Here is a 20,852-nt window from a genome sequence, read left to right on the forward strand (position 1 = left end):
TTTTGTAAATGTAAAATGGATTGAATCCATTAATCCAGAAATGGATTGAGTTTCTTTGGTGTGTTACAGAGTTTTTAGTTCCATTTCAAGCTTTGTAGATAGTTTCCATTAGTGTTTTCTTGTTTTGGTTTGCACACAACCAGTTTTGGCTTGTATAGCAGTTTTATGTAAAATGGTTGCCCCATGAATTCCACACGTGCTACCATCATGGAATATTGGGAAATGAAGGGAAACCACTTGTAAAGTGTACATATGTAGGGACAAGTGCTGGAGATGATTTTCAATATGGTTGTCACCTTGTTCTAGGTGAGTTTTGGAGCAACCCAGCTAGAGGAAACAAGGTGAAATTGAAGTGCAAAGTGCAAGGGTGAATGCCAAACCACCATCTAATATTTTGGAGGGGTACATGAATTTAGAACAAAGTTTCCAATGCAAGGAGAAGCCTTGACAAAATCATTTTATTCCCAAACACCAACTTGACCAGTCATTGTCAGTTAGAAGGCCTAGAAACCCTTCAAAACCCTCATTTTGGGGTTAGGACATTGTACGGTGGAGTAAGGAGCCCAAACCACAAAAATCACTTGAGGTTAGATGAGTCATTGAAGAAAATCCAAACTTTCTATGGGGTCTTTTGGACCATTTTCACTCAAGCCCTAGAAAACCGGATTTTGGAGGCCTAATAGGGCTAATTCCTTGTAGCCCTTTTCTAGGCAAAATATTGAAATCGGTAAGAAAGCTAATGATTGCAAACCTCAAATGGACTCAAAAGGCATTCAAAACATGTTAGTAGCCATCTCCACACGTCTGCATCTACTCACAACAATTGGAGGTCAATTTGACAAGTAGAAGCCAAGACAACCATAATGAGCACATGGGAAGCATTGTGAATTGGTAGGGTTCCTAGCTAAAACACTTGAAGCAAACACCTTGGAATGGTTAAGAAGCAAGCCCTAGAAGTGATTGAGAAGGACTTGGAGGTCTAGAGTGCAACTAGGCCTGGAGAGTTGGTGGAATTGAGAAAAACCAACTAGGTGAAGTGTTAGCAAACTAGGTGAACCCCATCAATGAGGCGCCCCTTGATAATCACACCCTTTCCAAGAGTGTGTAGATGTTCTTTGAGTGTGATACCTAGTATGTTGCCTAGACAAGACCTAGATTTTCATGTTGATCTAGTTCTAGGAGCAATGCCTATTTCACCAATGTCTTATAAGATGACCACTTATGAGCATTGTAAGCTGAAGTTGTAGCAAGAACTATTGGAAAATAGGCACATTCATCTTAGAATATTCTCTTGGGATGCACCTATCATCTTCATGAAGAAAAAATGATGGATCTTTTTGCTTTACATTAATTACTCACAATTAAATAAAGAATACTAGCATGCTTAAAACAAAAGTAAATACTCAACACCAATATTTGTTAGCACTACAAATAATGGCTTCTAGAATAGCATTATTGCATAAACATCTTGTATGATCATATTGCATAAGCATAATGTATGATCATAAAGGAAGAATATATGATGAACACATGCTAGAGATTGACCAACAATACCTAAATAATTAAAATATATTTCTCCCATCTCATTTAATGTTATGTGGTATTGAAGATTCCTCATTGAAAGCCATTCCTTAATGTTTCATGACATAACAACAACATTATTTAGGAAATTTTGTTCCCTTAGAATATCGACAATATTCTTTTATATTATTTCAATAAAATCCATTATTTATACAATATTATTCCATGAAATGTTGACAATATTTAACTTTTTTTTAAATACAAAACCTATTAATTAAAAAAACTTTTTAAAATACCTAAGTTAAACTACTACATTTGACGAGTCTTCAGCCTATTTTGAAATCATATCAAAATTAGGTAGACTGCTATGGTCTTCCGACCATCCCTATTAGTATAGTATATTGATGTTGAGCATAAACTTTAAAAATAGCACCTACTGCAATAATAAAATTAAAATTCCCTTCAAACATTATTAAGCCTACAAAAAGTTGTCCTATTCGGATTAATTTATCGCACAGTCCGGTTGGCAATCTCCGTCGGATTAATCATCTTTCCCATGCTGCTATGTATCCGACGTTGAGAAGAGCCCACTCCGAGCTCGAAGAGTTTTCAGAAGAAGAAAACGATGGATTCTGCAGCTCACAAACACGTTCTTATGATTTGTGGAGACTACATGGAAGATTATGAGGTAGGATTCGATCAAGCCATTTTATCATATAACTGTCTTTTTGTTTCATAAAAAATAATTTAAAAAAAACTGAACTATGTTCGCAGGTAATGGTACCATTTCAGACCCTTCAAGCCTATGGAATCAAGGTGGATGCTGTTTGCCCCGGGAAAAAAGCTGGCGATAAATGCCCCACTGCTATACTTCAATTCTTTGGTCACCAGGCATGTTTTCTTAACTTATCTCTTTTTGACATTTCTTAAATATGGTCACAGGCTAGAACAATGTTACAATTTACTTTCCCCCTCATATTTGACAATTTATAATACATAAATGATTAACGATCCTCAGGTTCCTTCAAATTCGTTGGAAACTAGGACAGGTGTGATTAGAATTCCATATCTTATATTGTTCTATTTCCCTGTGTTTTAAGGATTTTTAAATTTTGTGATGTGACTTTCGTCGGATGCTAAAATCATAATAGGAAAGGAAAGGTCCTTTTAAGATCAATAATGCTTGCCGCTTTGCACACCTAATTGTGCATAGACTAGATGGTAGCTTATGGAGTCTACTTACCCACCTGACTGTGTTTAGACTATGGAGTGCACATACCCTACCTCATCAGCTTTCAAACTTTTGGCTCCCCTCATTCACTCAAGAAAGAAAGATAAGACGGAAAATGCATTTATAGTGCAATAGTATATCTTATTAGAGAAAGAGAAGAAGAGGAGGCTTTTTTTTTTGGGTAAGATTAAGTTAGCTGACTAGGGACCCCTTGGAAACCAATTTAGCAACCTGTGAAGCCAGGGTAAAGTCCATTTGGAAACAGAGTTTGTACCTCGTGAATGATAGTCTTGGTAAATAAGGGGAGAAAAGGAAGGATCCTTTTAAGTTCCACAATAACTGATGTCCTATGCCCCTAACTGTCCTAAAGTTGCAGGTAGCTTATACCTTGTGGGATGACCCTGCATTTCTGATCTTGCTTAGATTATGGGGGCACATACCATAACACTCGTAGGCTGCAAATTTGTGCCTCCCCTACTCGAGAAAAAGCTCTTCACTGCCAGGCCCACTCATGTGTACCTCGGGTTGAGTAATGCAATGAAATGATTTGAATTACATCCATGAGACTTACCTCTTGAAAAGACCATGAAGGTTATGTCCGCCTCAGACAGCATCAATAAAATAAGAAGCAAATCTTCTTCTAGTGTTTTCTATTAGAAACTCCCTTACATTCTTTATTAGATTGCCTCTTCAAATAAGTATTTATAACTTGGTAGAAGATAGAATCAAGGTTGCAGTTGCACAGACACTATCCCAAAAGAGTTAGAGGGAAAAATAGGGATTCTGATTATGGATCACAGAGTGTGATCCAAAATGTTGATGCAAAAAATTACACACAATCAAAACCAGAAACATCTACAATAGCTATTATGGATTGTGAAAAATTAATACATTAAAATAGGGATCCTGTTAAAGTATGCAAGCTATATGGGACTGCTTTGCAAGCCATAGCCAAGGACTGATCTCAAAGGAAGGAATGCCCATCAGGGTTGCTGTAAGAATGCAGATCAGATCCAAGGGCTTCTGCCAAAGATACAAGCCGGACAGGACTGCTGTCAAGGACATACATGAGGGCCAAGGGCTGTTGTCAGGAATTTCAAAGGAAGAGTAAAAATAAGATACGAAATCTGAAGGAATTGTGGTAGTTTGGGTGAATGTGGATCTTCTCAAGGTCTAGCTCCTCAGTATCATCAAGTTTGGGGTAGATGAATGATTGAATTTTGAAGGTATTTGAAGAGAGGGAAGTAGTCGCCTTTCAATTTGCTATTGGTGTGGAGATGGCATGCATATGTCTTAAGAGAGCATAATAAACTGAGTAGAACAATATAGGTGGATTGAGGATGATGCGCAAGGAAAATCACCAAAATGGAGGGAATAATCCAATAATTGGAAGATTTGTCACATGTAAGATAAACAAGTTTAATCATGGGAATAAGAGTACACATTCCTTAGCAAAGATAAGGTGTAAGATAGGGTATTCTCCATTAGTATTTATTTTGGTTACTATGGAAATCAGTTAGTCCATACATATTTTCTTGTTTAATTTTGGCAAAGAAGCATTCTTTAACTCATACAAGAATTCAAGAAAATGCAGTACACCTTACCTTTGTCCTTGAGGGTGCCATCTTTTTCTTATTGATGCCTCTTCGAATTATCAGCAGAAACAAAGTCCAGCAGAGAGGTCTGCTTTTCCATTTGACAAGCCTTCCAACCAGAAGTAGGTGGCGGTGGGATTCGAACCCCTGATGCTCCGCCTCTGATGCTGGTCATAAAGACCAAATCATTCCGCTTTATAGTAAGCGTGTGAATCTAGCCTTAAGCTCATCTTCGTCTTGATGGCTGTTATACAGCTGCCTCTTCCAATAACCAGCAGAAACAGAGCCCTTTTGCATTTGATAACTATTTCGCTTAGAAGTTTAGTATCTTTTGTATATGATATATGTCTACACAAATACAATAGAGAAAACTGCAATCTTCAACTGCATACTGGGCGTACCCAGCACACTCAATGACTCATTGAGCTGGTAGCAGCAAAAATCTTTGTTGGAAAAAATTGACAACTAAAAAATATAAGATTTTTCAAAAAATGAGGATTTTATCGAGAAAAATTTAGATTTTAAAAAAGATAAAAAAATGACAACAAAAAAAGGAGTAGAAAATGTAGCCTTTTCATCAGTTCTCTCGGTGATGGACCTCCCATCCGGCTCTAAAATCTGGAACAACATCTTAAAATGCAAAAACGCCATTATGGATAACCTCCAATGGCAAATTGGTGATGGGAATAACATAAGATTTTGGGAGGATGTTTGGATTGGAGATAGCACCTTAAATTTGTATCCTGGCCTAAGTGAATTTACAAACCTTCTGCAAGAGTCACTTTAGCCTTATTGTAAAAGACTACATCTCCCCTCAACAAATATGGAAAAGTATTGCTCTATGCTGCCTAAATCAACCATTCTTAACCCAAAAAGCTCTTGAGCTCCAGATTGAAATTGACAAAATCAGAATTCCACTATTCCCTAGAGCAGATAGTTTCATCTACAAGGACAACAAAGGTGATTTTTTGGTCAAATCTGCTTATATGGCACTGCTGAGGAATTAACTGCCCCGTGGACCCTGGCAGAAGATTTGGAACCCCCACCTGATAACTATAATCAACTTATTTTGATGGACGACTTTACATGGTAAGATCTTTACTCAGGACAATCTGGTCAAAAGAGGATTTCAAATTCCTAATCGGTGTCCTCTTTGTAAAGAGGAGGAAGAATCCATTTTGCACCTTATGCTAAATTGTAAGTTTGCAATTGAAATGTGGACTAAAGTCCTTTAGAAGCTTGAAATTCCATGGGTTAGAAACGGTGAGCTTCAGCATTTAATTGATGAATGGAGAAGCCCTTCCTATAACCTAATAATTGATCAACTCTGGAAACAAATTCCCCCCATGTCTACTGGAGTCTGTGGAAGGAGAGGAACAACCGAATTTTCAGAGACTCTGATAACTCTCTTGAGTCCGTCTTTATACTTTGTGTAAATCAGTCCTTGAAAATCTTTCTGTCACAACAGGAAAATGTCCACGTCATCCCCCAACTAAGTATGATGAGAGAGTGGGAAAAAATGGGGTTTGCCCAAAGATTTCGCCATCTTTGACAACTCCAAAATAATGGCCAAAAATATTACTAAATGGTCCCCCCCTAATCAAAATTGGTGCAATCTGAACTTTGATGGGGTGGCGAAGCAGGAGAAGGCAGCTGGGGGAGGTCTGATTAGAGGTGCTGAAGGGAAACTGATTGCAGCTTTCTCAAGGAACCTTAATGGCCTCACTAACAATCAGGCAGAATGCATGGCACTCTACTGGGAGATCAAAAGTGTCGTTTCTTTGAATATAAAATCCTTGGCCATTGAAGGTGATTCAAAGTTGGTCATAGATGGTGTTGGTGGATTATCTAATGTGGGTTGGAAAATGGTTGATATCATAAATGACATCAACAAACTTCTTTTCGGTCTAGACAATTTCACTATCACCCACATATTTAGAGAGGGGAATAGATGTACTGATTCTATGGTGGCTCTTGGCCTTCATCTGGAAGGTATTAGAGTTTGGAGGAAATGGGAGTCTCTTCTTGGCCGGATTCGAAAACTCCTCATAGAGGAGAGCAATATGCTAGATTGAGGATCAGACTATAATATATAGATAGCAAAATCAAAAAACCAAAAATCAATGCACATAAAGAACACCAGAATACCCTGGGAAAACCTCCCTCTTGTAGGTGAAAAACCCAACAATAATCTCAGATATTATTAGGCAAAATCAGTATAAATCTTTACAAGTCTGCTTCAACACTCGAAGCACTTGACCAGCAGAATATGCACAGTAGAGTGATAGATTCAAAACTAGGTCACAACAGTATTATGGACTTATCTGCAAAACACTTGAATGATGATCAAGGAAGACAAACACCATTCGCTGATAATGAAGAAGATTCTCAGCCTCTGAATGGACTCGCTGTCTTGGAAGAAGTTCGCTGTCCCTAAGAGATAGTTCGCTGTCCTAAGAAGATATTTGCTGACTGTAGATGCTATTTGCTGATCACTGCTGAATGAATGTATTCTCTGATAGTTTCTGAAGGAGACTGTTGTGTGGAATGAATGTATCATAAGCATGAATGATGCTTTGTATATATATGTGACATAGCCTCCCAATTTACCTAGGTCGGCTTTATTGTTTTGGCGCCAAGAATAGGATTAGACCTATAGATTACAAGTTACATTCATATTGGTCCTGTCCAATACAATTACAAGTTACATATAGGTGTTGCTTAATGACAAGTTACATATGACGCCCAATTAGGGCCAGACTTACGTAAAGTCAAATTGAATCAATAATAAGCCTAAGGCCGACGGGCCAGTTAATTGCCAAGAGTACTAGGTCGGCCCTAGAAGGGATCCGACCTAGCTACAAACATCAACACTCCCTCTTAGCTAGGGAGGAGACCTTCTCAAGATCCGAGATACATGGCTACTCCCATGAAAGATGCAAATGAACACCATCACCATGGCTACTCCTATGAATGGAATTACAAACGAACACAACCACCATGGCTACTCCCAGATGGTGGGTCCATCATGGCTACTCCCATGAATGGAAACCAAATCACGTTCACCATAGCTACTCCCAGAGGGTGAACAAAAACAAGTGCTATGACATCCACCATGCCTACTCGCAGAGGGTGGAAGAGGACTTTCACCTCAAACTTCTCCCAGAGAAGAGTGCATTACCACCATGCCTACTCACAGAGGGTGGAACAAGGGCTTTCACCGTAAACTTCTCTCGCAAAGAAGAATGCATTAACAAGAGATTGCACCTCAAACTTCTCCCTCACAGAGAAGAACTCATTAACAAGGGATTGCAACTCGAACTTCTCTCTCACAGAGAAGAACTCATTAACAAGGGCTTTCACCTCAAATCTCTCCATCACAGAGAAAAATGCATTAACCAAATCTTCATGATGACGTGGCTCCCTCTGAAGCTGAAAATGTCAGGCTCCCTCTGAAGCTGAAATGTCGGGCTCCCTTTGAAGCTGAAAAAAATGACATTTCCTCCTTTAGAATAAGAACCCTTTTGAGTTGACATTTGACCTTGGCTCCTCCTGAGGTGTCCCTATGTCAACTTCCGCAGAAGAAGCTAGAGGAGTAGACCTAGATTTGCACTCTCGAGCAATGTGGCCATACTTGTCACACCTAAAACATTGAATGTAAGATAAGTCCCTTTTCGGAGCAGAATTTGGACCTCTGTCACTATCCCTCTTTCTTCTTTTGCCTCTTTCCATAGAAGTGTGTGTAGCAAGGACTTGATTTTCCACATCATAATGACTATGCTCAATTCCTCTTGATATCAACCTCAACTCTTCTTGAATTGGAGTTTCTATTCTTGATCTTCAGGCTCAGGCTGATCTTTTCCTTCTACAAACTGAAGTAGATCATTCTCTTCAAGTGCAATAAGGACTCTAACCTTCCACGAGGTGAAGTTCAAAGCTCCGTCAAGTCTATCTTCAAACTTCAAACCAATCACCATCTTCAATGCTGGAAATGGCGTGAAGAAGGAGCGCTGCTATCACAAAGTCTGATCACAACTGAATCAACCTTAGCTTTGATACCATGTTAGATTGAGGATCAGACTGTAACATATAGATAGCAAAATCAAAAACCAAAAATCAATGCACATAAAGAACACCAAAATACCTTGGGAAAACCTTCCTCTTGGAGGTGAAAAACCCAACAATAATCTCAGATCTTATTAGGAAAAATCAGTATAAATCTTTACAGGTCTGCTTCAACACTTGAAGCACTTGACCAGCAGAATATGCACAGTAGAGTGATAGATTCAAAACTAGGGCACAACAGTATTACGGACTCATCTGCAAAACACTTGAATGCTGATCAAGGAAGACAAACACCATTCGTTGATAATGAAGAAGATTCACAGCCTCTGAATGGACTCGCTGTCTTGGAAGAAGTTCGCTGTCCCTAAGAGATAGTTCGCTGTCCTTAGGAGAGAATTCGCTGTCCTAAGAAGATATTTGCTGACTGTAGATGCTATTTGCTGATCACTGCTGAATAATGTATTCTCTGATTGTTGCTGAAGGAGATTGATGTGTGGAATGAATGTATCATAAGCATGAATGATGCTTTGTATATATATGTGACATAGCCTCCTAATTTACCTAGGTCGGCTTTATTGTTTTGGCGCCAAGAATAGGATCAGACCTATAGATTACAAGTTACATTCATATAGGTCTTGTCCAATACAATTACAAGTTACATATAGGTGTTGCTTAATGACAAGTTACATATGACGCCCAATTAGGGCCAGACTTACACAAAGTCAAGTTGAATCAATAATAAGCCTAAGGCCGACAAGCCACTTAATTGCCAAGAGTACTAGGTCAGCCCTAGAAGGGATCTGACCTAGCTACAAACATCAACACAACACTGCTTCCTAATTATGATGCAATCCAAAATTTTTTGTCTTCTCTCTATCTTTCTCCTGCTTCTTGGCCTTTCCTGTGACCGAGAAAGCTCCAGTGTTTCAACTCGAAGTTTGAGTTTGATGAGGGTGGCACAATTTTTAAATCCCTTCACTAGGCAAGCGGGTAAAAGCAAAAGGATGGACGGCGTGGCAATAAATTCAAATCTCATGACTAAGCAAGATAAAGATGATAGGTGGGAGGAGGACATGGCAATGAATCCTAATAATTGTAGGTTGCGCCCAACGAATCATGATAAGCTTCGTAACCACGAGCTCGTTTCAATTATAGGATGACATCACCATATTGATACCACAAAAAGATAATTGGTCATCCGAATGGTGATAAGATTTTGCAAGATCGGGCACATTTAATCGCCTTCAGTCTTTTGAAAGGATTAACCTTTTGGCACGTGTGGAGTGTTACCGCAAGGAATGGAAAAATCAATTGCTTGTGCATTGTCGCGATGGCCTCGTTAACCACACACCTTTTACAAGTTTTGTAAAAGGTAATTTCCTTTCCGAAAAGAACAGTGAGAGCAATAATTTTTCTAATTGTGAGAAGTTAACTTCTACTAAAGGTGACAATATGGGTGGTGAAAGAGTGACGATGAAACTAGACAAGCATGAAGAATTCATGTCCAAGGAAGCGGTTTGGCACATATGTAAAGAGGGTGGGGTTGCCCAGTTCATTGAATCAATGAATGGGCATGATGCAATCCTCTCCATTCAATTTGCCTCTTTCTAGACGAAACAAAGAGTGACTATCAGAGGGATTTCCTTCGAGATCAATGAGGATGTTATTACTAAGGCGATAGGGCTATCCACGAAGGGAAGGAAGTGGAAAAAAACTAGTAGGTTTACAGACACTAAGAGCCTAAACTAGTTCTTCAGAGAAGAAGAGAACTCGGTCAAGCTTCATGGTGGATTTGATAGGGAGGAGCTATCGGACCCATGGGATTAGGTATGTCTCATGATTCATGAAATACTTTACACTGGAGGGAAGGTTTAAAGTTTTCTACTACTATCATTTCCCTATACTTAACTACTTCTGTAACAACTCTAGAATTTCCTTCCCTTTCTTCCTCCTCCACTCCCTAGAAAATGCTATTCTGGAGGCAGTAGACTGTGCCAAATCCGAGGGCAAAAAGCCCATTCCTATCCACCAAAGCCTCATCTTTCGCCTTTATTGCTTCCACTTAGCTCTTTGGCCTCCACACCTTATTGTTGTTCATGAAGCGGCTATTTCACTTGCCTCCTCCTTAAATGTTATAGATATCCCATGCCCTAGTCGAAAGAAAGGAATAAGGAGACCAAACCTTTGCTCCCAACAGAGATAGCCTCAAACCTTGACTCACAAAACCCTTGATTCTGGCACTACGACGAAGACAAAGAAAACCCCCCTGCTAACTTGGAGAATTCCAAGTCCAAAAAACCAAAGTCATTTTGCAGGAGGTGGACTTGGAGGAGGATATGGCTGAAGATACCAGTACCCCTAGGCACTTCAATAGACTTGCCTCTAGGTAGCGCTCGGGGGGTAGGAAAAGAATCATCGACAATTCGGGCTCCAAAGCGGACGGGGATCACGATATTGAAGAAATTGTCAAGGAATGTCAAAAGGTCCTGGCGAATAAGGTGGAGGAAGGGTGACGAGGATTCTGGTACCGCCAACAATTCAACCCACATCTTGGATTCTACTAATGTTGGACCTATCGATCTCACTCAGGAGATGATGCCTAATGAGGAAGATGAAGCGGTCAAAGCTCCGGAAGGGACCTGTCGAAAAGCTCAGGAAGGGACCTGTTCTAAGTGCTCGGAGTTGAAAGCCGAACTGATCAAAACAAATGAGAGGCTGACTGACTTGGAAAGAAAAATGGGCTCCTTCTCCAGATTCGGGCTCATAGTCATGCACAGTTTTGCCACCACGCTTTGCCTGTTGCATCAGGACTTGGTGGGCCAGAAGGGCAAGGACGATGAAAGTTGCAGGGAACTTTACAAGTTCTTGATAGAAGACTGGGCGAATGTCTTTCAGCAAGCTGGATGCAAAATCCACAGGAACCGTTAGGGCTTCGTCCCGATTTTAGTTCTTTTTGCTTTATGCCATTTTGGTTGGGGTTTTCAAAACTCTTTATAACTATTACAGTAGTTTAGTTTGTGTTTTTAAGACTGTTATTTTGAACCTCTCGGATGTCTATTATTGTTAATTTTCTTTGCTATTGGTGTGTTTGTTTACTGGTAGTCTGGATTTAATATGCTGATACTAGAGTTTTGTTTTGCAGCCATTGGGCTTTTGCATCTTTGGGCCAGCACCCAGTTTTTGCTGCTTTTAATATCGAAAACATGTAGCCTTTTAAATTTAAAGGCATCTCGATAGCATAGAGATGTGGAGAGCAAATAAAATTGAGAGTTTAGCTTATTAATTATAGAATATAAATTTTTGTTATTAATGCTCATATCACCAATTACATTGCATTGCACAATGCTAGTGCATAAATAATAACTATATGCTAATAGTTTTCAAATTTTCAATTGCAATCTATTTTGTACCAAGTCAACCTACAAGCTAAGTACAAAGTTTGAAAGAAAAACATAGCTACTAACTTTTGGTCATACAAAGAGAGCCCCATTATGATGGGGTGGATGGAGCAGATGTAATGTCCCTACTTTGAAATATAATTTAATAATAATAATAATAAAATTAAATTACAAAAGAATAAAAATAAAATTAAAATATAAAAGATGAGGCCTTGACGCCAAAAGCTAACAAGGCCGACATAAATGGTTAAAGGATGCTAGAGGCACATATATATGCGAAGTCAATGTCATTGTAATTACACACAATCAGTGATTACATTCCTATTCGGCATTCTACAGCAAATTACTTTTGTAATCTGCGAATCATCTTCTAAGTCAGCAACACATATTCCTAAGTCAGTGAAGCACATTCAGAGGTCAGCGAATCATATACAAAGGACAGCAAACGGTTCCTTCTGACAGCGAACATCATCTTGAAGACAACGAAAATCATTTGAGCGCAACGAACTGTAATGTCCCTACTTTGAAATATAATTTAATAATAAATAATAATAATAAAAAAAAATACAAACGAATAAATATAAAAATTAAATTAAAATATAAGAGAATATAATTAGACATAAGTAAAATTTGATTAAAGTTAATGAATGGTCAAAAGGCATGAAATGATAAGTTGTGACTCCCTTAAACGTGAGATATAAAAGGGAGAAGAGAAACTCATTTGAGGGGGGGAGAATTTGGAAAATGAGAAGTGCAGATCTGATTTAAATAAGAAATGCAGATCTGATTGTGGAAGGTTGTGTCCGTTCAAAGGGCAAAAAGAATGAAGAGTTGCACTCTTTCAAAGGGTGCTGATGGTGAAAGGGTGTGTCTCTTGCCGAAGGACATACATGATGAAGAGGTGTGACCTCTCCCTCACATTGAGAGATATAAAGGGAAGGAATCAAAAGCATCTAGTGACATCACCATTGATGAGATGAGATCAGAACTGTTATTGAGTTACAGGCAGTAACATTTGTGTTCTTGGTAGTATGCATGGGATGTGCTAAATATGTATGCTTAATATATGAAGCCTGATAATGTTGTTATACAAAATTTAGTATATTGACTGCAATATGTATGACAGTCATACTTAATTTCATATATATTATGAACACATGAGAAGTTAGTATACTTATAGTCTAAATCATGTTATTACTGTCAGTATTTAAGAAGATGGGAATGAGATGTTCCAAAGAGGGGCAGTCTAAATCCAAGCAATGGGTTAAGTCCCAAGATAGGGTGGGGATCAGCGACCCATAAGCCTTGAGGGTATAGACCCAAGATAGGTAAGGGCTTGCATCTGTAAACTTTGAGGGAACCTATTGTATTTGGTCTCTAAGCGCTTTGGTAACATACATAGACCGTTCTCCCTTAAAACTGAAGTAGTAGCAGGGTTTGATAACTATATTAAGAACTATGAATAATGAAATTAATCATCTAATGAAAAAAAAAAATAAGAACTTGTTAATAACTAATTGAAGAATAACAATCAATTTTAGTATATTGAAATAGATCAAGTAGGGGACATTACAACAGAACAAACTCAAAAAATTCAATTGAATCACAAACATGAATTATTAAACACACAAAAAATATGAACACGGAAATTAATGTGCTGCAACACCAAAATATAATTTTATTGCCTGCAAAAATTGAGTAACATTTGCCTCTTTTAAAGAGGAATTTGGGAGCATATAGAAATTTCTGGAAAGAATCATAACATACAGTCTTTTGTATGACTGATGGAATTAACTGCCGTTTCAACGGTGGAATTGGTGGTAGACTGAAGTTAGCCAGTGGTTGCACGGTGGTAGAAGTTTTTAGCATGCGGGAGAAATTACTACATTCTAACACTCCCCCTTAATTTCGACCACAAATGCTACTGCATGTACAATTCCTTGACTGTTGTCTTCTTTTGTCTCATTCTTTGTCTTTAGACTTTCTTGAACCTTCTTTTGCTTGACAGCTTCAAAACAACTCTTGATCTTCAGATCTTTCCTTTCTTTTTGCTTCTTTTAACTGCTACGACAGTCCTTCAAACCTTCAAAACTTCAATTTGAATCTTCTTGCAAACTCCCTATTTGTAGGCATCTTGCTAGACAATATTTTCCTTTGACCTGAACATTCAAACCTTTGATGATCGTTCACATTCACATTTGAAATTTTATACTTGAACAAATTTTTGAACATACCTGTAGTAGTTTGCCAACTAGATCCATAAGTCCATCCACAATCCATTTTCAGGCATTCATTCTTTAACTCTTTGTACTAACCATTCTTATCACAATGATTTTTCAATCCACAAATATTGCATGGATGGAGATCCCAACGTCTATCCTTCGTATGTCCTTTCCTGTTACAATGTGAACACTGAATACATTGCCTTCCTTGATCTGATTTGCTTGTACCTGGAACACTTGTATCATTCTTTCCTTTACCTATGACATACCTGCGACCTTCATATTTGGGCCTCATTATTGTTTCAAGAGGTTTTCTCATTCCTTGTTCATGCTTGCCTAAGCCTTTACCTTTATATCCCATTTCTTTCATGATCTTCAAACCAACATTCATTTCATTGCCATTACATCTAACAATATTATCATCAAAACAACTAGAAGCTTTTGTATTAACAACATTACCATCTTACCATGACAATCTTTATCACTAACATCTTCAACAAAGTTACACTTATCAAAAGGCAAACACAAATGTGCTACATGAAATATCACATACCAATGCCTTAGACTTCAAACATCCGTTCTCATCTTTCAATGTTTTGATTTCCTACAATTGTAAATTATTTTATTCTTCTAATCTCTTAACATTTTCTTCCATATCTGCATTCTTTTTCTTAACCTCATCAAACAACTTTAACTTTTTCTCTAACTCTTTATTCTTCTCATCAAATTTAATCAATTCCTTTATCTGCAAAATATGTTCTTTCAACCACTATAATTTTTCCTCTAGATCTTCAATTTTCTCTTTATAATCACTAATTTCATTTGAAATGTTATATTTTTCTGCGTATATCTATACTTTACTTTACTTTTCTTCACTTCTATTAATTCTTCTTTTAAAAGATCTATCTCGGAAATTAGATTTATATTTTCCTTCAACACTCTTTTGCCTAATTTTCCCATTGAAATTCACAAATTTTAACTCACCTTGTATACTTGTTTAACTTTCTTTGATTCTGCAATCTTTCTATACCTGATTCGTCCTCCTTATAGATCCCTTGACTGTCTTCCTTGTCTTTTACTGAGGTGTCACCAATGATCTCCTTTCTTTTCTCTAACTATTCAATTGCCTTCATACTCTTCTATTCTCAAATGATGGTCTGGTCTTGACTAGCAATCTTTCTTCAGCAATATTGTATGATCTGGCAGCATTGATAAAAAAACTGTGATCTACTTCTTTAAGGCTTCCTCCAATTGTATTCTTGAAAACTTTGACGAACTTCTTAACTGCTTTGATCTTGGCTTGAATGACAGCTCCAACATCTCCAATTAGTGACCTTTTCTAAGGCGTCTCAAACTCCTCAAAACAAAATTCTTCACAGATTTGCAATCCTTCTGATTGTAGAGGGGCTTTAGACTCATCAATAAACAACTTTCTAATGACTGCGGCATTCTTCCTGAGAATTCAATTCTAGAATCTGGAACTTATTTTTCTTGGCTTTATTAGTGACCTTCTTTTGGATGGGCAGCGACTTCTCTCACAACTCCAAATCTAGCAATGGGTGGATCTTTAATGACTTTGATAATTTCTTTGCTTTCACCAACTTCCAGCGAACACCATAGACCTGATCCAACAGTCTCATGCCCAAGATCTATTCTCATGTTCTGATACGACACTGATGGGGTGGATGGAGCAGAACAAACACAGAAAATTAAATTGAAACACACACAGGAATTATAAAACACACAGAAAATATGAACACAGAAATTAATGTGCTGCAGCACCAAAATATAATTTTATTGCTTGCAAATATTGAGTTACATTTGCCTCTTTTAAAGAGGAACTCAAGAGCATATATAAATTTCTGGAAAGAATCATAACTTACAGTCTTTTGCATGACCGATGGAATTAACTGTTGTTTCAATGGTGGAACTGGTGGCAGACTGAAGTTAGCCGGTGGTTGCACGGTGGCGGAAGTTTCCAGCATGTGGGAGAAATTACTACATTCTAACTCATTAGAGGTTTGTAGGTCCTAATGATGAAACTCATGTTTGAGCCTCTCTTGCATCGGTCAACCACATCACTACCATATTTGTGCCTCATTAAGGAGATCATAAACATCACCATTGTCAAGGACATGATCAGTTGCAAACTACCTAGAATCTGGATCAATCTTGTTAAGGTCAATTGGCTGGTCCTCCTCACTAGTACCTAATTTTGTTCACAGAGAAATTTGATTTAGGAATTGAAAGTGAAGAAAACTATGATTACAATTTATAATTATTATTAAAAGGGTTTAAACTCTAAACTTTAGCTTTCATTAGCTTCAAGTGGAGGTCATGGTGAGTGAACATCAAGTCATTCATTTGTTCTTGTGTTAAATGGTTGTGTTTCTTGGAATGTATTGTTAAAAAACACTTCAAGTACACTCGCAAGGATATGAACCACATGGCTGTCTTAAAATGCACATTGCCATCTTTGAAGATAATTGACTTCTTGGCCACAAAAATCCCACCATTACACTAAAAAATACAAATTATTTTGAGAAGACATCATTTAAGATCTACTATTAGCTTAACACCTTTATTTTACATGTCCACAACAAAGGGAGAATGGCAAGAGTTTATGGAGCTTACTTGATTTGAGGACCTTTGTGCTTTGAGTGACAACCATACTTGAGAAAAATTTCCTTTCTTACTTGTATTTTGGTAGCTTTGCCATAATGATATGCAATTTTTTTGGGGTAGGAGACATTTTCTCCATGTACATGAGTAGATTGTGTGTGACCTCAACATCATCTTTGAATTAAGGACTATAGAGCAACGTTGAATTTAGATAGTATCCAATGATATGAAGAGTGGATTGCATCTATCAATCCTATCTACTATCAGTTATATCCTACAATGGTATATATTCGTACTTGTTATTTTCCATCCTACCTCTCATCACCTCCTTGGCTCTATCCATTGCCTCATTTAAATAGCCGATGGAGGATTCTTTCCCTCCTCTAGTTGTAAAACTTTTTCTAGAGGTTTTTAAAAATTCGACAAGCTATTCAACCGCATCCCAAAAAAGCATAGGAAAAATGCACTTTGCCACTAATTTGCCATTTGTTTGATTTGTGAAGTGAGACTCCATCCACTCACTTGAAATGAACATTTGGCTCTACCAAGGAGTTTGCAATGCAAGGAAGTGCTTAACAAATCTTGTCACCCCTAGTCAAACTAGCTCCTTGCCCTCTGTGAAGAAGCACATCATACACAACACCCTCATGTGATCGTAGATGAACTTGTAAGAATGTGAGCCTTTGCAATGCTTCTTAATCTATTTACATAGATGAACTTGGTAATAATGTGAGCCTTTTGCAATACTTCTTAATCTATTCATGTTTTCCAATGTCTTATAAGGTTAGATCAAGGTAGTGTGCTGTAAATGAGCTTTAAAAACATAGTAGGATACTTGTCCATAAGGAGTCTCCGAACAACACAAGAAACAAGATTGTCTATAATAAATTGAACTACATTTGATGGCCTTATATCCATGAACACCTTGTCAAACAACTTAGAGTAGTATACTCACAGATTTGATCCTATTTGATACATCAACATATTTCTAAAAGATCTTGCCAATATCCCTAGGAACTTGATGAGTGTTCCATTCCTTCTATTTGTCTATCCATTTTGACATTATGTTGCATCCAAACTTTGCTAACTGATGTTCATTAACAATATCCTCAACATCTTGTATTGCATAATTGAGTATATTGACCCTCAATATCTCATGGGAACTAAAGCCATAGATTAAAGAAACCTTGAGGGTCTACATTGCCTCCTTCCTATGCACGAAAAAGTTCTCTCTGATGAAACTCTATTATACATCAGTTTACTGTTGCACTGTACAAGAGCCTCTGTTAAATTCTGCGCTAAACCGACAAACCTTATTCTTTTGACACTAACAACATTCAACACTTGACTTTCACTCAAGATTTAGTTACACACTTTTAATACTGTGCAACCGTGGAAGATATCTATCTACCTTGCTTGTCTCTAGGACATTAAGCTGTAGGATGTTTGTGCATTCTACATTTTTTGTTGAAAATTGGCAGATCTGTAGAACTGATAGTGAGTTTACAAAATGATAACAGAAGGGGAGGTTTTTTATGCACCATAAATGATAAGGTATTTATGTTGAGTTTCATTACTTTCAAAAGTTATTTGCATAGATATTGGATAGGATTTGTGCTACCTATTAGGCTTTAAATTTTGAATATCAGCTCTAAATAAGGCACTGATAAATATGAATATCTGATCCAAACTAGGCTCTGCTTATTGTGTATTGCAGACTTACTCAGAGCTACGAGGTCACAATTTTGAATTGACAGCAACATTTGATTATATTGATGTAAAGATGTACGATGGGTTGGTGATTCCTGGAGGACGGGCACCTGAGTACCTAGCTCTAAATGAATCTGTTCTTGAACTGGTTAAGCATTTTTTTGATTCAAACAAACCCATTGCTGCTATCTGTCATGGGCAATTGATTCTTGCTGCTGCAGGTGTGTTAAAAGAGAAAATGTGTACGGCATATCCTGCTGTAAAGCCTGTTGTTGTTGCTGCAGGGGGGGTATGGAAAGAACCAGAGGCATTATCAGCATGCTGCATTGATGGTAATTTGATCACCAGTGCAGCTTGGCACGGACACCCTGAATATATAAGCCTTTTCTTGAAGTCACTGGGAGGAAAGGTTACTGGCACAGGAAAACGTGTTCTTTTTCTCTGTGGGGTAGGCATTTGCTTCTTTGATTGTTTATATTAGTCCGTGAGCATGGAAATTAATTTTTTCTGTTTTGCAAAACTTAGAACCTTGTGATCTCTTTTAGATTTTGATTTGTTTTTTCTCCTCCGGCTGGCCAATCTGTATGGATATATTAGAGCCCAAGTGCAACATATTTGTCTATTGAATGAATCTCTGGTCCATTGATCTCTTCTTGACACTTTTATAATCATGTTCTCCTTTTTTATGTAGGACTACATGGAAGATTATGAAATTATTGTTCCATTCCAAGCTTTGCAATCTTTAGGCTGCAATGTTGATGCTATTTGCCCGGGCAAGAATGTTGGGGACACATGCCTAACTGCTATCCATGATTTTGAAGGTGACCAAACTTATAGTGAAAAACCAGGCCATAAATTCACTCTCAATGCTAATTTCGAAGATGTCAAGGTTGAAGACTTCGATGCTTTGGTAATTCCTGGAGGTCGTGCTCCTGAATATCTTGCATTAAGTGACAAGGTTTTATCCATTGTAAAGCTATTTGCAGAAAGTAAAAAACCAATTGCCTCAATTTGTCATGGGCAGCAGATACTAGCAGCAGCAAACATACTCAAGGTAAGTTTTTTTTGCATAAAATGGCAACTTTACTTATACCATGATTCAATGTTATGAATACATGTGCTTGGAAAGTGTATTATTTCATGTACGAGTTGAAATGTTGTTTCACAGGGAAAAAGGTGTACAGCATACCCGGCAGTAAAACTTAATGTATTGCTTGCTGGTGCTGAATGGATGGAGCCAGAACCAATAACTAAATGCTTTACAGATGAGAACCTAGTGACAGCAGCAGCTTGGCCTGCACATCCTGAATTTATCTCCCACATTATGGTATTGTTAGGAATTAGTGTATCATTTTGAACTGATGGTCATGTTACCTAAGAACTAATTGTACTTTGTATGTGCAAAAATTCTTTGTTGTATGGACCTGCTGAGTGTAATATGTAATAGAACTCTCTATTAATATGCATCAGTGTAATTGGGACACACATTTCCTGACTCTTGGGAATGTCCTTATCTCAAATATTCTTGAATACTGCAAGTTGCAGGTACTTAAAAGGATATTGAGAAAAATGAATAACATATTCTCTTTGAGCTTGGGGAAATCTTGTGTGAATTCATGAATTGCTTTAACTTAGTGTGAAGTCCACGAACCTGGTGCGGCTCAGTGCAAAATAAGATGCCGCAACAAATAAACAAAAGTAACTGTTTCCTTAAGAATACATGGCACTAAATGATGTTGCTCAAGAAAGAAATGTCTCAGTAAAATTACGCATCTGACATCGAATTAAAAATGTTCAATAGGTAGAAGACTTTCACCAGCTCCTTATTCATAGTTCTAGAATCAACAAATAGAATTCAAAGTAAACCCCCAAATATTTTACTACTCTAATAGGTATATTATTTATGTTTTATGTAGGTATATTATTTATGCTTTAAATTGCTATTGGTCTAGAAACTTACCATTAATGTTTAATAGTGGGCCTCACTGTGGTAGCTCATTTTTTTTAATCAAATCCTCCTTCTATCAGATTTATGTTGGTGTCAAATCTACCCTTCTTTGTGTCTTCTTATAATATTTTGATTAGGGTTTGAGGATCCATAGTGATATGTGTTTGATCCTATCTGCCCACCCTTGGATATTTCATCATCATGGATCCTCATAGGTCATTTTCTCCACCTGATTTACATCCATATATTTATGATTTTGACATTTTCCTAGCTTTTGTGGCCTTTTCTATTTCAATCTTCAACCCTTTTAATAAGGACGTCTTTCTATGAAGGTGGTGTTCTATCATATACTTGCACTTTGCTCCTTTGTTAAGTTGGTTAGTGCCTATCCTTTTTTTTAAAGATTCATTCATCTCACTTGTCCATGACCTTTATGTTGATCATATTTCTCCTATGGCTTGTGATAGTGATGAGCATGCGTATGGTGCAGTTTTACCTTATGATGATTTTATATTATGTCATGGATATGAATGATGTACC

General features: G+C 37.5%; 1 protein-coding gene across 1 annotated transcript; it reads left to right on the plus strand.

Annotated features, from left to right (window-relative positions):
• The first annotated feature begins 2,021 nt into the window (after nt 1-2,021).
• LOC131069710 (protein DJ-1 homolog D) lies at nt 2,022-19,958 on the plus strand. The gene is made up of 5 exons (XM_058005243.2): nt 2,022-2,209; nt 2,296-2,412; nt 18,372-18,812; nt 19,056-19,418; nt 19,533-19,958. Exons 1-5 carry the CDS (start codon nt 2,147-2,149, stop codon nt 19,719-19,721), a joined length of 1,173 nt encoding a protein of 390 aa, XP_057861226.2. The 5' UTR covers nt 2,022-2,146; the 3' UTR covers nt 19,722-19,958.
• Nucleotides 19,959-20,852: the final 894 nt, after the last annotated feature.

This window comes from Cryptomeria japonica, chromosome 11 (assembly GCF_030272615.1).
Source record: "Cryptomeria japonica chromosome 11, Sugi_1.0, whole genome shotgun sequence".
Classification (NCBI taxonomy): domain Eukaryota; kingdom Viridiplantae; phylum Streptophyta; class Pinopsida; order Cupressales; family Cupressaceae; genus Cryptomeria; species Cryptomeria japonica.

Excerpts from the sequence above, each read along its gene's own strand:
- LOC131069710 (XM_058005243.2), top strand. The coding sequence starts at position 2,147 with ATGGATTCTGCAGCTCACAAACACGTTCTTATGATTTGTGGAGACTAC. Across the intron at positions 2,413-18,371 it reads TTCAATTCTTTGGTCACCAG|ACTTACTCAGAGCTACGAGG; the intron begins GCATGTTTTCTT and ends TGTGTATTGCAG. Across the intron at positions 19,419-19,532 it reads CAGCAGCAAACATACTCAAG|GGAAAAAGGTGTACAGCATA; the intron begins GTAAGTTTTTTT and ends GTTGTTTCACAG.